At 42.7% G+C, this 14,691-nt stretch overlaps 1 protein-coding gene across 3 annotated transcripts in view; it reads left to right on the top strand.

The window, feature by feature from the left end:
- The window catches only part of ABCC4 (ATP binding cassette subfamily C member 4), a 217,887-nt gene that overhangs the window by 89,881 nt on the left and 113,315 nt on the right, over window positions 1–14,691 (top strand). For all 3 annotated transcript variants that reach the window (XM_048494888.1, XM_048494887.1, XM_048494889.1), the window contains 5 exons: window positions 1,020–1,235; window positions 2,830–2,970; window positions 6,885–6,922; window positions 9,478–9,575; window positions 12,078–12,224. In XM_048494888.1, coding sequence (XP_048350845.1) covers window positions 1,020–1,235; window positions 2,830–2,970; window positions 6,885–6,922; window positions 9,478–9,575; window positions 12,078–12,224 — 640 coding nt within the window. The remainder of the gene's footprint in view (window positions 1–1,019; window positions 1,236–2,829; window positions 2,971–6,884; window positions 6,923–9,477; window positions 9,576–12,077; window positions 12,225–14,691) is intronic.

Genomic DNA, 14,691 nt, shown 5'->3' on the forward strand with positions numbered 1-14,691 from the left:
CGCTCTATGCGGGCCTCCCCTTGCGACTGAGCCGGAGATTGAAACTGGTCCAGAATGCGGCGGCGCGACTCTTGGTGGGTGGTTCTGTTTGTGAGCATATCACCCCCATGTTGCGCTGCCTACACTGGCTCCCAGTGGAGTTCCGGGTCACTTTCAAGGTGTTGGTGTTAACCTTTAAGACCCTTCGCGGTTTGGGACCCTCATAACTGGCCCCTCAATGATGCGGCTGGCCTCTACCCGGGCCAGGGCTTTTACGGCCCTGGCCCCTGGCTGGTGGAACACTCTTCCATCAGAGGTACGGGCCCTGCGGGCCCTTGGAGAATTCCGCAGGGCCTGTAAAACGGTTTTGTTCCACCGGGCCTTTGGTGAGGCCGGCCGCGGATTCCCCCTTTGGGATGCCCCTGTGCTGCGTGCGATTCCATCATTGGCACGCCCAATATAACATCTAACCTACACTGCTACCCCCCGCCTGGCCTTGGGTTCGAGCGCCATACTTTTATACTTTTATAATCTTACTGGTATATATATTGTACTGATGCTGCTTATTTTATGAATTCTGTAAATTGTATTAACCTGTATTAATTTATTTATTCTGTGTATTGTTGTTTGGCCAATCGTATGTGATATTGTGTCTGGCCTTGTGTACACCACCCGGAGCCCTTCGGGGATGGGCGGTTTATAAATGCGATATATAAATAAATAAATAAATCCTGATCTTTTCTTCACAAAAATATTGTCCCATCCTTTTTAAAAAAGAGGACAACATACGTATCTGTTTATTATAAGCAGGTTGCTATATTGCTTTGCGAATGTTACTTTAAAGAAGTACTCTTGGATGTGTTCTCATGAAAAGAAAGATCATTTGTTGCATCTTCAAAAATACTGCATGCTCTGTAGCATTAGAACCTTCTCGTTGGTTTTGACAGAGTGTGCTATTAGATTGAACATAGAAGGCCAGTGATTGCGATTCATGCTGAAAATGACCACTTTATTAAGATTGCTGTATATTTCATTTCTAGGGCAAGGAGGTTGGGAAGGGGACTTATTCAGAGTTCCTGGAATCTGGAGTAGATTTTACTTCTCTTTTGAAAAAACCTGAAGATGATGAACTGCAACCAGTTGCAGGAACCTTCAGTCACAGGTTATCCAGAATCCGTACGTTTTCAGAATCATCTGTGTGGTCAATGGAATCTTCTGTGCAGTCACAGAAAGAAGGTGCTGCAGAACCACTCTCTGTGAGTATGTCAGATGTATACTTCTTTAAAAAATGTATTTGTGCTATGGATTTTGAGAATCAAAAGATCAGAAGGGAAAAGTTGAGCTCCTGGGAGACTCATGGGGTAGGGGAGTCCTATGTCTCCTCCCACAGTTGCTCCCACCTTCACTCTCTTTGTTGCTTTTTGCCACCACCTAGCCTTGTTTTCCTTCCCCATCTCTCCCCCTTTGGTCATTTATGTACTTGGGATCTCCTTTGCATTGTACATTCCCTTCAGGATTGATTCTCAGTTATGCACACATTTCATTCGCTCTGGCAGTCACCCAACCTTCAGATCTGAGAACCCTTACAGTTCCCAAAGCTCTGAAAGTGTGATTTTTCCTCTCCCTTTACAGGGAAAGTGAAGAAAATCAACATGTGTTTAGCTTTCTTGGGGTTTTCTCTCTCCTCCCTGCCTTCCCCCACCCACACCATAGCAGTTCCTCTCACTCTTTGGGCCACCATTTCAGAAGGATCAGAAGGGCTTTCTCTTTTTTCATTTTCACACTGGAGATCTATCACTGGAGCAATAGACCCGGTGACATTGACAAACTAATGCTAGACCAAAGACAGCAGGGAAAAAAGGTGGCAGGCAGCCTCCCCAAATGGAGATTACACTGAAACAGTGGGGAAGGGATGGCGGGCAAAATGGCAACTTGCCTCAGTTTGGGACACTTCAGAGGAGGAGAATCCCTGTGCAAATGAAAAACCATGGGAAAACTCTACTCTGAAGCAAACAACGGCAGGGTAAGTAATGCATTCATAAATAGCCTTTGTCTTCTCTCCCAGCTGGTACTGTTGCTTTCTCTGAATCTTCTTTCCTGTCAGGTTTCCATAAGGCCAGGATCCAGTGCCTTATTTGCTAGCAACTCCACAATGCTGACTGGTGACTTTATGAAATTTCATGAGATCTCAGTCAGCATTCTCTGCTTTTTTTTACTCTTCATGTTTTTCTGCAAACCTCACATTTCTCCCAAGTCTGTAGGAAAAATCCTATAAGTACATAGCCTCATTATGTGTATATTATGGTCTGTGTTCTGTGGCCATGTAAAGAATTAGAGAGATTTGAGTACTTCATGTCTGAGACTGAGGGGTATGTTTCACTGGTACATCCATTAATGGTGTTACTGTTCAGTAATTCTTCTATAAGCTATTTTATATTGTTACAATATTGCTAGGAGCTGCAGACTGTAATTGCAAGATCATTTAGGACAAAGTGAACAATAATAAAGAATACACAAGGAAGTATTAATAATCCCAATATGGTATGTCAGAACCTGGTTTTATAAGTGTAACTACATTTATTACATCATTGGGAGAAGTAGTTGCTAATTTATTTCCGACTGCCCACAAAAATGAAAACTGAGATATGCATTCCAAAGTTATTTATAATGTTTCTAGTAAAAAATTAATGGACTTTATTTCATTCTCTTGACCTTCGTAGCAGTCTCTTAGAAGTATCTTTTTTGAAATACCAGCTTTAGAGTTGTTCTAAGGAAATATAGTTAGTTTTTGCTGAATCTCTATTACAATTTTAATGCTGACTTTCTTACTTGATTTTTTTTGTTCTGCAGATGGAACCTGTTCTAACCGTGTTGCCTGAGGAGAACCGCTCAGAAGGGAAAATCAGCTTGCATGTTTATAAAAAATATTTTGCTGCTGGAGCAAACAACTTTGTAATTGTAATACTTTTGTTTCTCACTGTTTTGGCACAGGTAAGTTATTTGGCAACAGGAATAAAAGCATTATTGAGGTATGCATTGATAGGGTTTCAACACATTTGATTTCCTTTTGGGGTTTTTTGCACAACAATTTGGAAATGTGTTAAATTCTCTCTCCCCTCCCCCCTTCTCCCGGATTAAAAGATGTAGATGGCAAACTGGCTGGAGGCTTGTTTGGTCCTGTTAGTTTTATTGGGAGTCAGTTCAACCACATTTAAGTAGATATATTTTAACTTGAGCCATCTTGGATTTACTTCAGTTGTCTTCAGTAGCCCTGCGTAAGAAGCTCTCTGCCTCTAACCCACCTCCAAATTCAGACTTCCAACGTGGAATTTTCTCCATTAGAACCCTGAATGTGTGAGATATTAGTGATGGCACAATTCAAAAAAGGGGTTTCTATGGAGAGTGTGATGCGAGAGTGGAGCACCCCTACCTATCAGTCTGTCCCATGTTTGCCCACAATGTTTGCACAGGGGCAGCTCCAAACCGTGCAATAGCCTTTCTGCAGGTCAACAAACCTGACAGTCAGCCCTACAGGTGCTATACTTCATCACCTGAGGGTAGGTATAGGCCCTATACAAATGTTTCATGGAAAGACTAGATGTCTGACTGCTGGTATTCCCTGCAATGAAGTGAATAGGTGTGGTTTCTCTTCTCACATCATCTGTAAGAGGAGTTATGTCTCACAGCCTTCTGAAACTACAGAAATATATGTTGACCTGCCTCTTCATCTCTACTGATGTTTAGCCTCCTGTATCCAGAAAGCTTTTAAAAGCTTTAAAAAGTTTTCTTGCTGTTCTCTTGGTGGAAAAGTTATGTGTTGGAATTTATTGCAAGCAAATGGGCAGGTTAAAAGACTGGTGTAACATATATAGACACTTGGGCACATTCAGGCAGTAGAATGTTGAGAGGCCAAAGTGTTAGCATAGAACTCCACATGATTGCCTAGACAAAACGGCAGAGCATTTTTAGCCAGAACGCTGAGAATTTTGAGGGGAGAACTGATTTGAACACCAAAGTGAATGGTTATTCTGTTGTAGCTCCATTCTCTGGAGATTGAGGGCCAGTTCTAAGTGAGCTGAGCTACTGTGATTAAGTGCCAGGAAGGACAGATTTAAGTTAGGAAATCTGTGCCAAGGTCCTGGAGTTAACCATAACACAGTAACACTGATTAATCACACTGGTGGCTTGCTTGATTTTCTCTGAGGAGAACCTACCCAGATATGGGACACTGAAGCTCCTAAAGGGGGTTTGGTTGGTAAATAGAGAAAGGATTGGGTTTTGTGGAGGAAAGCTGCAAGTCCTCCTCTGATAATCACCGTGTGAGATATACACTCTAGAAGAAAGACTGTCTTAGAGTTTGTGTTTTAGGAACTGTGTAGGCTATACTTATCTGAGAATTTAAGGTTTTTGTATGCCAATAAAGGCTTGTGTTAAGAATTTAAGGTTTTGTTAATTATTATTAAGAAATTAAGGTTCAGCACATTAACTAGAGAGCTGAATAGAAAACTGAAATTTGTGAAGTGACTGTAACAACCTGAAGGCACTGAAGCTGGTGACCTGTGTGAACCTTGTATCAACTATAAAAACATACTGAAACAACTTGTAAAATAGTAACCTCTCTGAAACCAGCTTTTTGTGTATATAATTTCAATTTTATCCTTTGCCAGAAAAACATCCTGATTTATTTCTTGTAAATAAGAACTTTTGATTCTTTGTTTAAACTTCATAAATCTCTGGTGCCAATTCATTATTTTATTTTCTGACAGAAGGAAAAATATTATTTTGGTTTCCCTACAGAGCTGCTAATCTTCCTGTCTCTGAAGTGCCCCGATTGAACAACTAAAGACCATTCTTACTGTTTAATTTATAGAAGTGGGAAAACTGAAAGTATATACACATTGGCCCTTTCCGCACGGCGGAAAGGGCGCCTCTCCACCGGCAGAAATTATGCCGGTGGGGGGGAGGGAGCCGTTCGCACGGGAGCATGTGAGCGGCCCCCGCAGAGGCCAGCGCAGAAGAGGCGGCTCCGCACGGAGCTGCCTCTTCTGAGTCCACCCCCCCACTCACCTCATCCTCCAGCGTCAGTCTGGAGGGCTGCAGGGACCCGCCCATGCTGCCCTCCAACCTCCAGGGGTTGGAGGGCAGTGTGGGCGGTTCTCAGCAGCCCTCCAGACTCACACTGGAGGACGAGGTGAGTGGGGGGGGGAACAGGAAAGCGGTGTCTTGCCGATGGGAAGGCGTCACTTTCCAAAAACCTCCTTCGGGAAGGGAGGTGGAAAGTGGCGCCTTCATGCCGCTTGTGGCCGCACAGGACGCCGCTGCTGCGTTGCAGCAGCGCCGCCTGTACAAATAGCTCCCCAGGGACCGGTGTTTTTCCGTCCCTGGGCCACTGTTTTTGGCCCCGTGCGGAAAGGGCCAAAGTCTAAATTACCACATTTATCCTACTTCATTGCATATTGACAAACAAAAGGGCAGCTCGGTCAAAGCATAATTGACCGTTAGAATTTTGATGGGAAAAATCTCAGGTCATGAGTCAGTGGGAAGGTTTAAGGGCACCAGTGACCCTTCCTCTCGTCATAACTGGTATTCAGAATGTGCATATTAGCTTCCAGATGAATGAAAAATGAAACAGTTTCCGCTATTAAGTTTTTAGTTGTTTTGAATCTAAAATGGAGGGACTCCAAACAAACAAATCCAGTTTATTTTCATTTCTATTGATTTCAGTGGAAAACATCACTTCCTTAGCCTGTGTTTTCTTTATATATGGGGCCCTCTTTGTCAAAACAACAGAAGGGGTTCTAGCTTCTAAAGACAATTTAAAATGAGAATATGTTGATCCCCTCCAAAATGGGGTTGCTAGAGCATGAAGAAAATTATCCAATTACTGTGGCATTTGGGGAGACATCTGCACCCCTAAGGGGATTCTTATGTAAACAGGAAGCTTTCAATCACTCATCAAAGTAAAACTGATCTCTTATGGTTGGTATGAGGGAGAGGAAGGAGGAGTCAGGAGATGTGGAGAGATACGAGGCTGACATATAGGAAGCATTAAATCCATCATCGAAAGAGATCTTTCGTTCCTGCAACTTGTTTTTGATTTTAGTTGCTCATGAAAAAGGGGATGCTTTCTCCTGTTTCCCTAAATCTTGCCAGGAAAGATTCTACCAGGTAGGTGTTCTGTCTCTGAAAACTTCATCCAGAATGGATAAAAAGTGATGGGGGTGGGGGAAGCTAGAAATGTTTCCTACTAATATTGCTAGGCATCAGAAATAAGGCCAAAAACCAGATGAAACAAAATGTATGAAAATGTTTGAAGCCGAAATGGCAGCAATGCTACCAATGTAGTATTCTGTTCTCAGGAGTATGTAGGTGAGCCTCCTCTGTCTACTTGAAGTCAGTATAGAATAGTAGGCCTTAAAAAGAAGATTCTTTCCCTGGAGACATAAAAGAGACTTGAGAAAATCTAGTTTCAGATGGTAACTATATTGGTCTGCAGTAAGACAGCTGTGTCCAAGTTCAGGAGAGGCAGACTCTAATCAGGAGAACTGGGTTTGATTCCCCACTCCTATTCATGAAGCCTGCTGGGGTGACCTTGGGCTAGTCACAGTTCTCTTTGAACTGTCTCAACCCCACCTACTTCACAAGGTGCCTTTTGTGGGAAGGGGAAGGGAAGGCTATTGTAAGCTGTTTTGAGAATTCTTGAATGTAGAGAAAAGCAGATTATCAAAACCAACTCTTCTGTTTTTCAGTAACCCTGAGACCAACAAAATGTTGGGGCTATAAGTTTTTGAGAGTCTCATGAAGGGAGTTTTGATTTTTGAAAGCTTACCTCAAATCTAGATGAGAAAATCTAATTTTCTTGTGCTTTTTCCTCTGATATATTTATTTAAATTTCTTTAATCCAGGTTGCCTATGTGCTTCAGGATTGGTGGCTTTCTTACTGGTAAGTTATTTTTCCCCCAAAATCTTTGTATTCAATGAATGTAAAAAAGGGAGGGCTCATAAGTCTAGAATCTAAAAGTTGTTATGATTGAGGTGGGAAATAGGAAACGGTCTTTGAGATGGCTGAACTGTTATTAAAAGGGTTGAAGGTGACATTTTAAAAGGGGTGAAGGTGACAAGTCAAAATTTTGTTCTATGTTAGAGCATAAAAATGGTCCATCAAAACAGCATTATTTTAAAAAGCCACAGGGGCCAGAACCCAATTGGAAATGTGGATTAAGGTTGCAGGTATCTCTTGGGTAGTATTTGTGATGTCATCTAGGGAAGCCACCTGTGTAAAGAAGCCACACCAGTCTGGCATGCTGTTCTCAGGAGACTGTGAAAGTGCCTAAACCATGTGCACAAGTTCGGTATTTAACAGACTTCCTTCAGAAGTGTTGCTGTTGTTGTTTTTTTGTTCATATAAAATATATATATAGTGTGTATGAATGGCACATACACATATGGTCAACACTTGTACTGTACCAATTACCTCAGAACAGGAACTGAGAGCATGGTAGGGTGTCTGCTTTCCCATGTTCCTCAGTCCTCTCAGTCATAAGAACATAAGAACAAGCCAGCTGGATCAGACCAAAGTCCATCTAGTCCAGCTCTCTGCTGCTCGCAGTGGCCCACCAGGTGCCTTTGGGAGCTCACCAGGTGCCTTTGGGAGTCTTCTTGTTCCCTTCTCCATCCACATGCCCCTTCCATTGGAGACTATGTCTGCCGTGGTGTAGGCTCCTTCTCTGAATGCCTCAGCATGGTTGACGTAGTTGGTGTTACTGCCATTGGGCAGGTGAGTCTGGAAGGAAATTGTGGGCTGGTTTTCTTCATAAAAAAGGAACAAGTTTTCCACAAAGCGGTCTAGGGCAAAGCCAGGTCCATCAAGAACAGTGATGGCAAACCTTTTTGAGACCAAGTGCCCAAATTGCAACCCAAAACCCACTTATTTATCGCAAAGTGCCAACACGGCAATTTAACCCGAATACTGAGGTTTTAGTTTAGAAAAAACAGTTGGCTCCGAGACATGCGTTACTAAGGAGTAAGCTTGGTGGTAGTCGGTGGCTTTGCTTTGAAGCAACCATGCAACTCTCCCAACGGGTGAATCATGATCCTAGGAGGGTTTAATCAGAAGCAAGCCCCATTGTCAGCAACCGAGCTAACTCCCAGGTAAAGGATCACACTTTAGTTCAGCGTATGAAAATCAGTGGGGTTAACAGCGCTTAACAGGGTTACCTACACTGCTTCCCCAAAAGTAGGTCTTAGGTTTAATGCTAATAATCAAGCCCAGTGGCCCAGGCCAGCCTAGATGGGGGGGGGGCACTCTGCGCGTGTCCACAGAATCTATAACACTTGCCCATGTGATCGGCAGATAATTTCGAGTCTCTGGTTATATCAAATATGGTATAAACCAGTGGTTCTCAACCTGGGGGTTGGGACCCCTTTGGGGGTCAAACGACCCTTTCACAGGGGTCGCCTAAGACTCTCTGCATCAGTGTTCTCCATCTGTAAAATGGATAAATGTTAGGGTTGGGGGTCACCACAACATGAGGAACTGTATTAAAGGGTCACAGCATTAGAAAGGTTGAGAACCACTGGTATAAGATATTAAAGATGAGATTCTGGGTACGAACTAATTTCTATATCCTTCTGATGTGTACTTCAGATTGAATGAAAAATAAGGACCATGTCCATACAGTCAGTCATACAGAAGCAATGACCTCATGATAAGCAAAATCAGCAGGAATAATAATACAAGACTGAAGAGAAGTTATATCTTTGTAGTAATCTTATATGTTTGAAGGTGGAGAATAATAATTAAAACATTAAATTATCAATGCCTGTCATTTTTTCTGATTAAAATTGAAATCCGAGCATTGAATTCAGATCAAAACAATGGAATTTCCCATTTCCTACAGGGTTGACCGTGATGGCCCTGTATAGTAGAATCTGGTAGTTGCCATAAAATCATGATATTCTACAACTGTATTTATAATTGGCTGTTGTGGATTTTCCAGGCTGTGCGACAGTGGCCCTGTAGTTTTTGCTCCTAACGTTATGCTGGAAAGCCCAGAACAGCCAGTTGATTTTAGCCACAAAAGAATTTGTCAATACATTGTGTTTATATTGTGCTTTTTTATTCTTTAATTGTGCTGTTTTATTCTTCAATTGAGAAACAGCCTAAATATTTATGGTTCTGATGGTAGTTTGTGTGGTCTTAAACTGTTGGTATTGTTGGGCATAAATGGTTCTTGAGTCCCTTCCATTCTTACAGTTTGTGGTTTTAAATGACCTTCCATTTGGGGATCCTCATATGGAGAGGTTCACTGGCTATTACTCCATGAATGCCAGTTTTTGGTAGGCAAAAAAAGGAAGGGTTAGTTATTACTTATTGGTGGGCTTCCCATAAGTATTTGACTGGATATAGATAAGAAATCGATGCAGGTTTAAATAGTTCAGAGCCGCTTTTATGCAGACATTTAAACATTTTTTTTCCAATTGGTCAACTTTATCCAGGGCAAATCAACAGGAAAAGCTGAACATTACAGAGGGCAATACTCAAATGAATGAGACAAAAACGCTTGATCTCAACTATTATTTAGGAATATATGCAGGTAAAGACATTTTCATAATTGTTTCAAGGCTTGCGAGGTATCTCTAAATAAATAGTTATGATGGAAGAATTCCTTTGGCTACTCTTTTCTCTCCCTCCTTGCCCCCACCCCAATCACAAACATGCCCTCTTCTCAAGCAACAAACCTAATGTTTGCAAAGGCAGCAGGAATAACCATAGGGAGAAGGGAGTACTCAGTAGCATTCCAGATCGCATTGAGAGGCTCAGAGCCGTAGCTAGACCAGAGTGCGCCTGGTGCACACTCTGACTTTTGCACCCCCCCCCCACCCACGGCGCCCTTCCCGCACATCCCATCCCACTTACTTTTAGGAAAGGAGCAGACTGGAGAAAAAGGTGGTTTGAAGCTCTCAGCCTGCGTTGCCTGGTGGAACTCAGCATTCTGTGGGAGCCCCTTGGGAGACTACATTTCCCACCAGGCCTAGGGTGCAATGGTGGGCAGGCTTCCGGCCTGCTCCATTCCTAAAAGTAAGTGGGGTGGTGCCCCTAGGAGAATGGTTCCACAACAACAGGCTTCCGGCTCTGTTCCTAAAAGTAAGTGGGAATGATACCGATGAGGGACCGGGGGGTGCCAAGCAGGCAGGGGCTGCAGGGGGGGTGCTGTGGGGGGAGGGGGAGGGGGAGGGGATTTTTCCACCCACCACGTGACTAGAAATGGTGCACCCAGGGTGTCACCCCGCTGTCCCCTGGTGGCTTCGCCACTGGAGAGGCTAAGATTTCTGATTCCCCTAATCTCTGACAGGAGATGATGATTGAAGGAGAGAGGGGAATCATCTGTACTGGTGGGTACCATTTCTTCCTTCCCCATTTCACAGACGTCTGGAAGTGTTGGGGGCAGCTGAAAACTTGCAAACCTGGGCAAGGGAGGAACCAGGTTTCAAACTGGGAAGGTGCTGAGGCTTTTTGTAGTATTATTCTTCCCCCCGCCTGCCCATTTTGAACTCTATTAAATAGCAATAGGCTGGAAGTTTTTCTTTTCATACAGTGATAGAAACACTTCTAAAGATTAGCAAGGCTCAGGCCTGTCTCCTGAGTGAGTTAATTGGATGTAATGGGGGAGAAATGGAATTTATCATAGAAGGAAGAGGTTGAGTGCGGATGTTTTAATTTTCTCTTTTCTGGATTTTGGAAGGCAGATCTGAAACTGAGTATTCAAAAAGCCATTTGCTGTAAACATGTGACTATTGTCTTTCCAAATTGGGTGTTTCAGCTAAATCTTCCATCATTTTATGGATGGGCAGAAGGATTAAAAATTGATCCTCGTTTTTGCTGTGCTTCGTTTCAGTTTTGTTCACGTAAAAAGATCAGCCCTTAAAAAGGCAACATAGATATATTTTGTTCTCAAGTGCTATCAAATTAACCAGTTACAAGTGGAAAAACAGAGAGATGCACATTATACAAAGCTTAGCACTTGTCTGAAGAGCTGTTTTAATGGATTAGAAGAGTGGAGTGGAAAAGTGGCATGTATGAAAAATGGAGTGGTGCAGACATAGCCTGAGTTCACATGTCGCAAGAAACTCCACTTCCGCCAAGGTGTGTGTGAACACAACTTATTGCTGTCCTCATGAACACACCTCTCTTCTCTTTCCCCCCTTCTTATATGGGTTTGTTTAATGATTGCTGACTTGAAGCAAACTCCAGTTTCTCTGTGACGTGCACAAGTGTGCTCCAGTTCCCTGTGATATGCTAGGGTGAATCTGATTTTGTTCCGTAGACTAACAGCTAGGATTCTAAATCACAGTATAAATCCAGGAATAGGGTCCCACTTCACAGAGAGTAATCCAACCCCGCTTCGCTTGGCCACTTCATTTGTATATTGCAGGGACCTGGAGTGTTCTTCAAGCCAGGAACTGCACTTTGTTTAAGAAGGGATGATAGAAGAGGAGGAAGAAGCTAGATTCGTTCACAAAAACGTATGTTCGCTGTGCCTCTCACTTAGACTTTTTCTGCACAAAGTACTTGCAGCGTTTTCAGGCTTGAAAGAAAACATTTGTGGGGTTCTGCATTGTTTTCCTGCCCTTTGGTTTTGGAAATATTTCTAAAACACTCTTTTTCTCCATTGTTTTTGGAAACCCTTTTACAACTCTCCCTTTCACTGAAACATTTTGGATCTGGCTTCCCTCAAAGTGCGGTCATATTTAAAACGTTTTATCTTTCCCTGCTGAAAACTGCTAGTTTGGGTATATGTATAAGCCCTCACGTGTACAGAGAGGGTCTGCATCTGTCCATTTGTCCACATACACAAGTGTGTATTTATGAATCTTGAGAGTCAGTTGATGAAGACAAACCTAGATAGGATATCGACCTGACAATGACTTCAGGAGCTTTTAGTAGAAGGGGAAGATTTGTATCAGGAGAGTAATATTCCCAGTCCCATCTTCTCTCCCTTTCCCTCCCTCAGCTTGTACATGATCGAATCCAGAACTCCTTTGACGCTCATCTGACATTCCTGTTAAAGATTACATTTCCTTCTCTTTATTCTCAGGTTTGACTGTGGTTACCATATTGTTCAGCATATTGAGATGTCTGCTCATTTTTCAAGTTTTGGTTAATGCTGCTCAGACACTGCATGACAAAATGTTCCAGTCGATTTTGAAAGCTCCTGTGCTGTTTTTTGACAGAAACCCTATTGGTAAGTTGGAGTAATTCATATATAACAGGTATTTCATTTGTATTAGTTGATAAAAGTATAACAACTTTATCTTCTTACTTTATCTTCAACTTATCTTCTTACAACTTTATCCTCTTAGCTGATAAGAAGAGTCCTTCCTTCCTTCCTTCCTTCCTTCCTTCCTTCCTTCCTTCCTTCCTTCCTTCCTTCCTTCCTTCCTTCCTTCCTTCCTTCCTTCCTTCCTTCCTTCCTTCCTTCCTTCCTTCCTTCCTTCCTTCCTTCCTTCCTTCCTTCCTTCCTTCCTTCCTTCCTTCCTTCCTTCCTTCCTTCCTTCCTTCCTTCCTTCCTTCCTTCCTTCCTTTTATACCCCACCTTACACCGAAGTCCCAGGGTGAAAGATTAATTGGAGTATGTGTGGAGCATGGTTAGCATAGTTGATTTGTGATTCCTGAAACATCTTGTGCTGCTAATTCACCTGAAGTCATACTGGCACATGTAGAGAAAATCCAGTGTGTTAGTACTGCGTAAAAGGTTTTCTGTTGTGCTGATGATTCGATTACCTAATTTGCTAACAGGAATCTAAATATTTCTGGGCTTAATGAACATGCCCACTCCAGTCTTAGAGAAATTATCTATTTAATGTTAAGGTTAATGTGGTTTTGAAAAGCATCTCTTTGATTTACTTATGCTCCCACTGAGAACATTCATTTTTCTCGGGTTCCAGAAAATGCCTTCAGTTGTATTGGATAAGAAATGAGGAAATAGTCCTTTCAGTTACAGCTTAAGGACAGAATAGTAATAGAGGATATTCTTTATTCACATCCTTTTGCATCCTGAATGTGAGTTCACAAAGGTATCTGGTGGGCCACTGCGAGTAGTAGAGTGCTGGACTAGATGGACTCTGGTCTGATCCAGCAGCTCTTTCTTATGTTCTTATTTTATTGTCTCATCTCTGAGAAGGGGGTGGAGAATAAATTCCTCCCCCTTCTAGGTTAAGTCCAGAATGCAGTTATTACAGTGCACTCCCCAGGCAGTTATAACCTTCTAAATCCACTGAAGGAAACAGCTTAAAATTCTGTTTAGAATTGTACCAAAAGCCCCATTAGCAGAAATCAGAATTCTTATTTATAAATAATATCAAGGGTAATTATACTTTCTTTAACTCTTGCAAAACAACATCGGTTTCCCTTGATGACTGACATTATAGATTTTAAGATGCTGAACTTTAGTGGTATGTAGATCTATAATAATTTATTTGAAGGATAATTGTCATTTATATATTTGCAGTTCTCTACCTTGTTCCTCTGTTGTCTTGTTAGTGAAAATAATTTGAAGTGAATACTGTATTTTTTTTTAAAGGAAGGATACTATCAATGTAAGGCAAACCTTGACAAATTCTTGTTGAACCTGGGAGCCAGCCTCAGAATTAAGTAGTCCAGATCCATTCCATACCAATTTTTTTCTGTCAGATTAAGCAAGTGTAATGGTGCCTGTAAGTTATTAATCGGGTTGCCAACTGGCCTGGAGAAAAATGTCCTGTCGCTTTGAAAGAGGATTAATGGGCTATTATTCATCAGGTGAGGTTTACATCCAAGCCATAAAAAGCTTCAACAGTCCATTTCCACACACTTGGCCTCTGTTAAAAGGACAAGTCATTTTTTTTCCATATCAGATGGAAACCCTAAATTTGGCAGATCAGGCCCTACAGCTAGAGGTGAGAACATCAGATAGTGTGAAGAGTTGGGCCAGTAGTCCTTGTGGCCCAGGGCTCTGGAATGTCTTCATAAATAAGATGCAGAGTGGCTTGTTCCACATCATCTACCAGATGAGGTGCCAAATGTTTTGTCTGTGTGACGATGTTTTTCTGAAGAGGCATATCCCAGGAAAAACTTGAAAATTTTCTCACAACCCATTGGTTCCCCTCCTGTACATGGGCTGAAATCACCGGTGTCAGCCTGATAAAAACACTTCCCGCTTCTAAATCGAGGCAGCGCTGCTCTTTTCCCCTCCAAACGTAGTTTAGCAAGTCATTTGGAAAGCGCCAGCGTCCACCCGGTGCCGAGCGAACGGCACTGAGTGGATGCTGTTGTTTTCCGGCACACTGCTTTTTAAAAAAAACCTCATCCCTGCATAGTTCCGTCAGGCTGAGAGGACATGCCCCCTGCCCTCCAACCCCTGGGCCATTGCCAGGGCCACGGGCGTGTGTCCCCTCGTCCTGATAGAGCTATGCAGGGATGAGGAGGGAAGTTTTTTTTTAAGTGGCATGCCTCATGCAGAGGCAGCTCTGGGGCTGCCTGCACAAATGAGTGCAAATGGCCCCAGGCCAGCACTGGTGTCATGTTCACTGGTGCCCCGCCACTCCCACAGCCCATGCAGAATCCGCCTAAGTCCTTGTAGATGTCATTGGAATGAGCACACATTCTTCCCCAACTTTTCCCACTTGTATCTTCTCTCCCTTCTCTTTTTGTCTTCCTTGTCTCAGATATCA

This window comes from Sphaerodactylus townsendi, linkage group LG04, assembly GCF_021028975.2.
Source record: "Sphaerodactylus townsendi isolate TG3544 linkage group LG04, MPM_Stown_v2.3, whole genome shotgun sequence".
Classification (NCBI taxonomy): domain Eukaryota; kingdom Metazoa; phylum Chordata; class Lepidosauria; order Squamata; family Sphaerodactylidae; genus Sphaerodactylus; species Sphaerodactylus townsendi.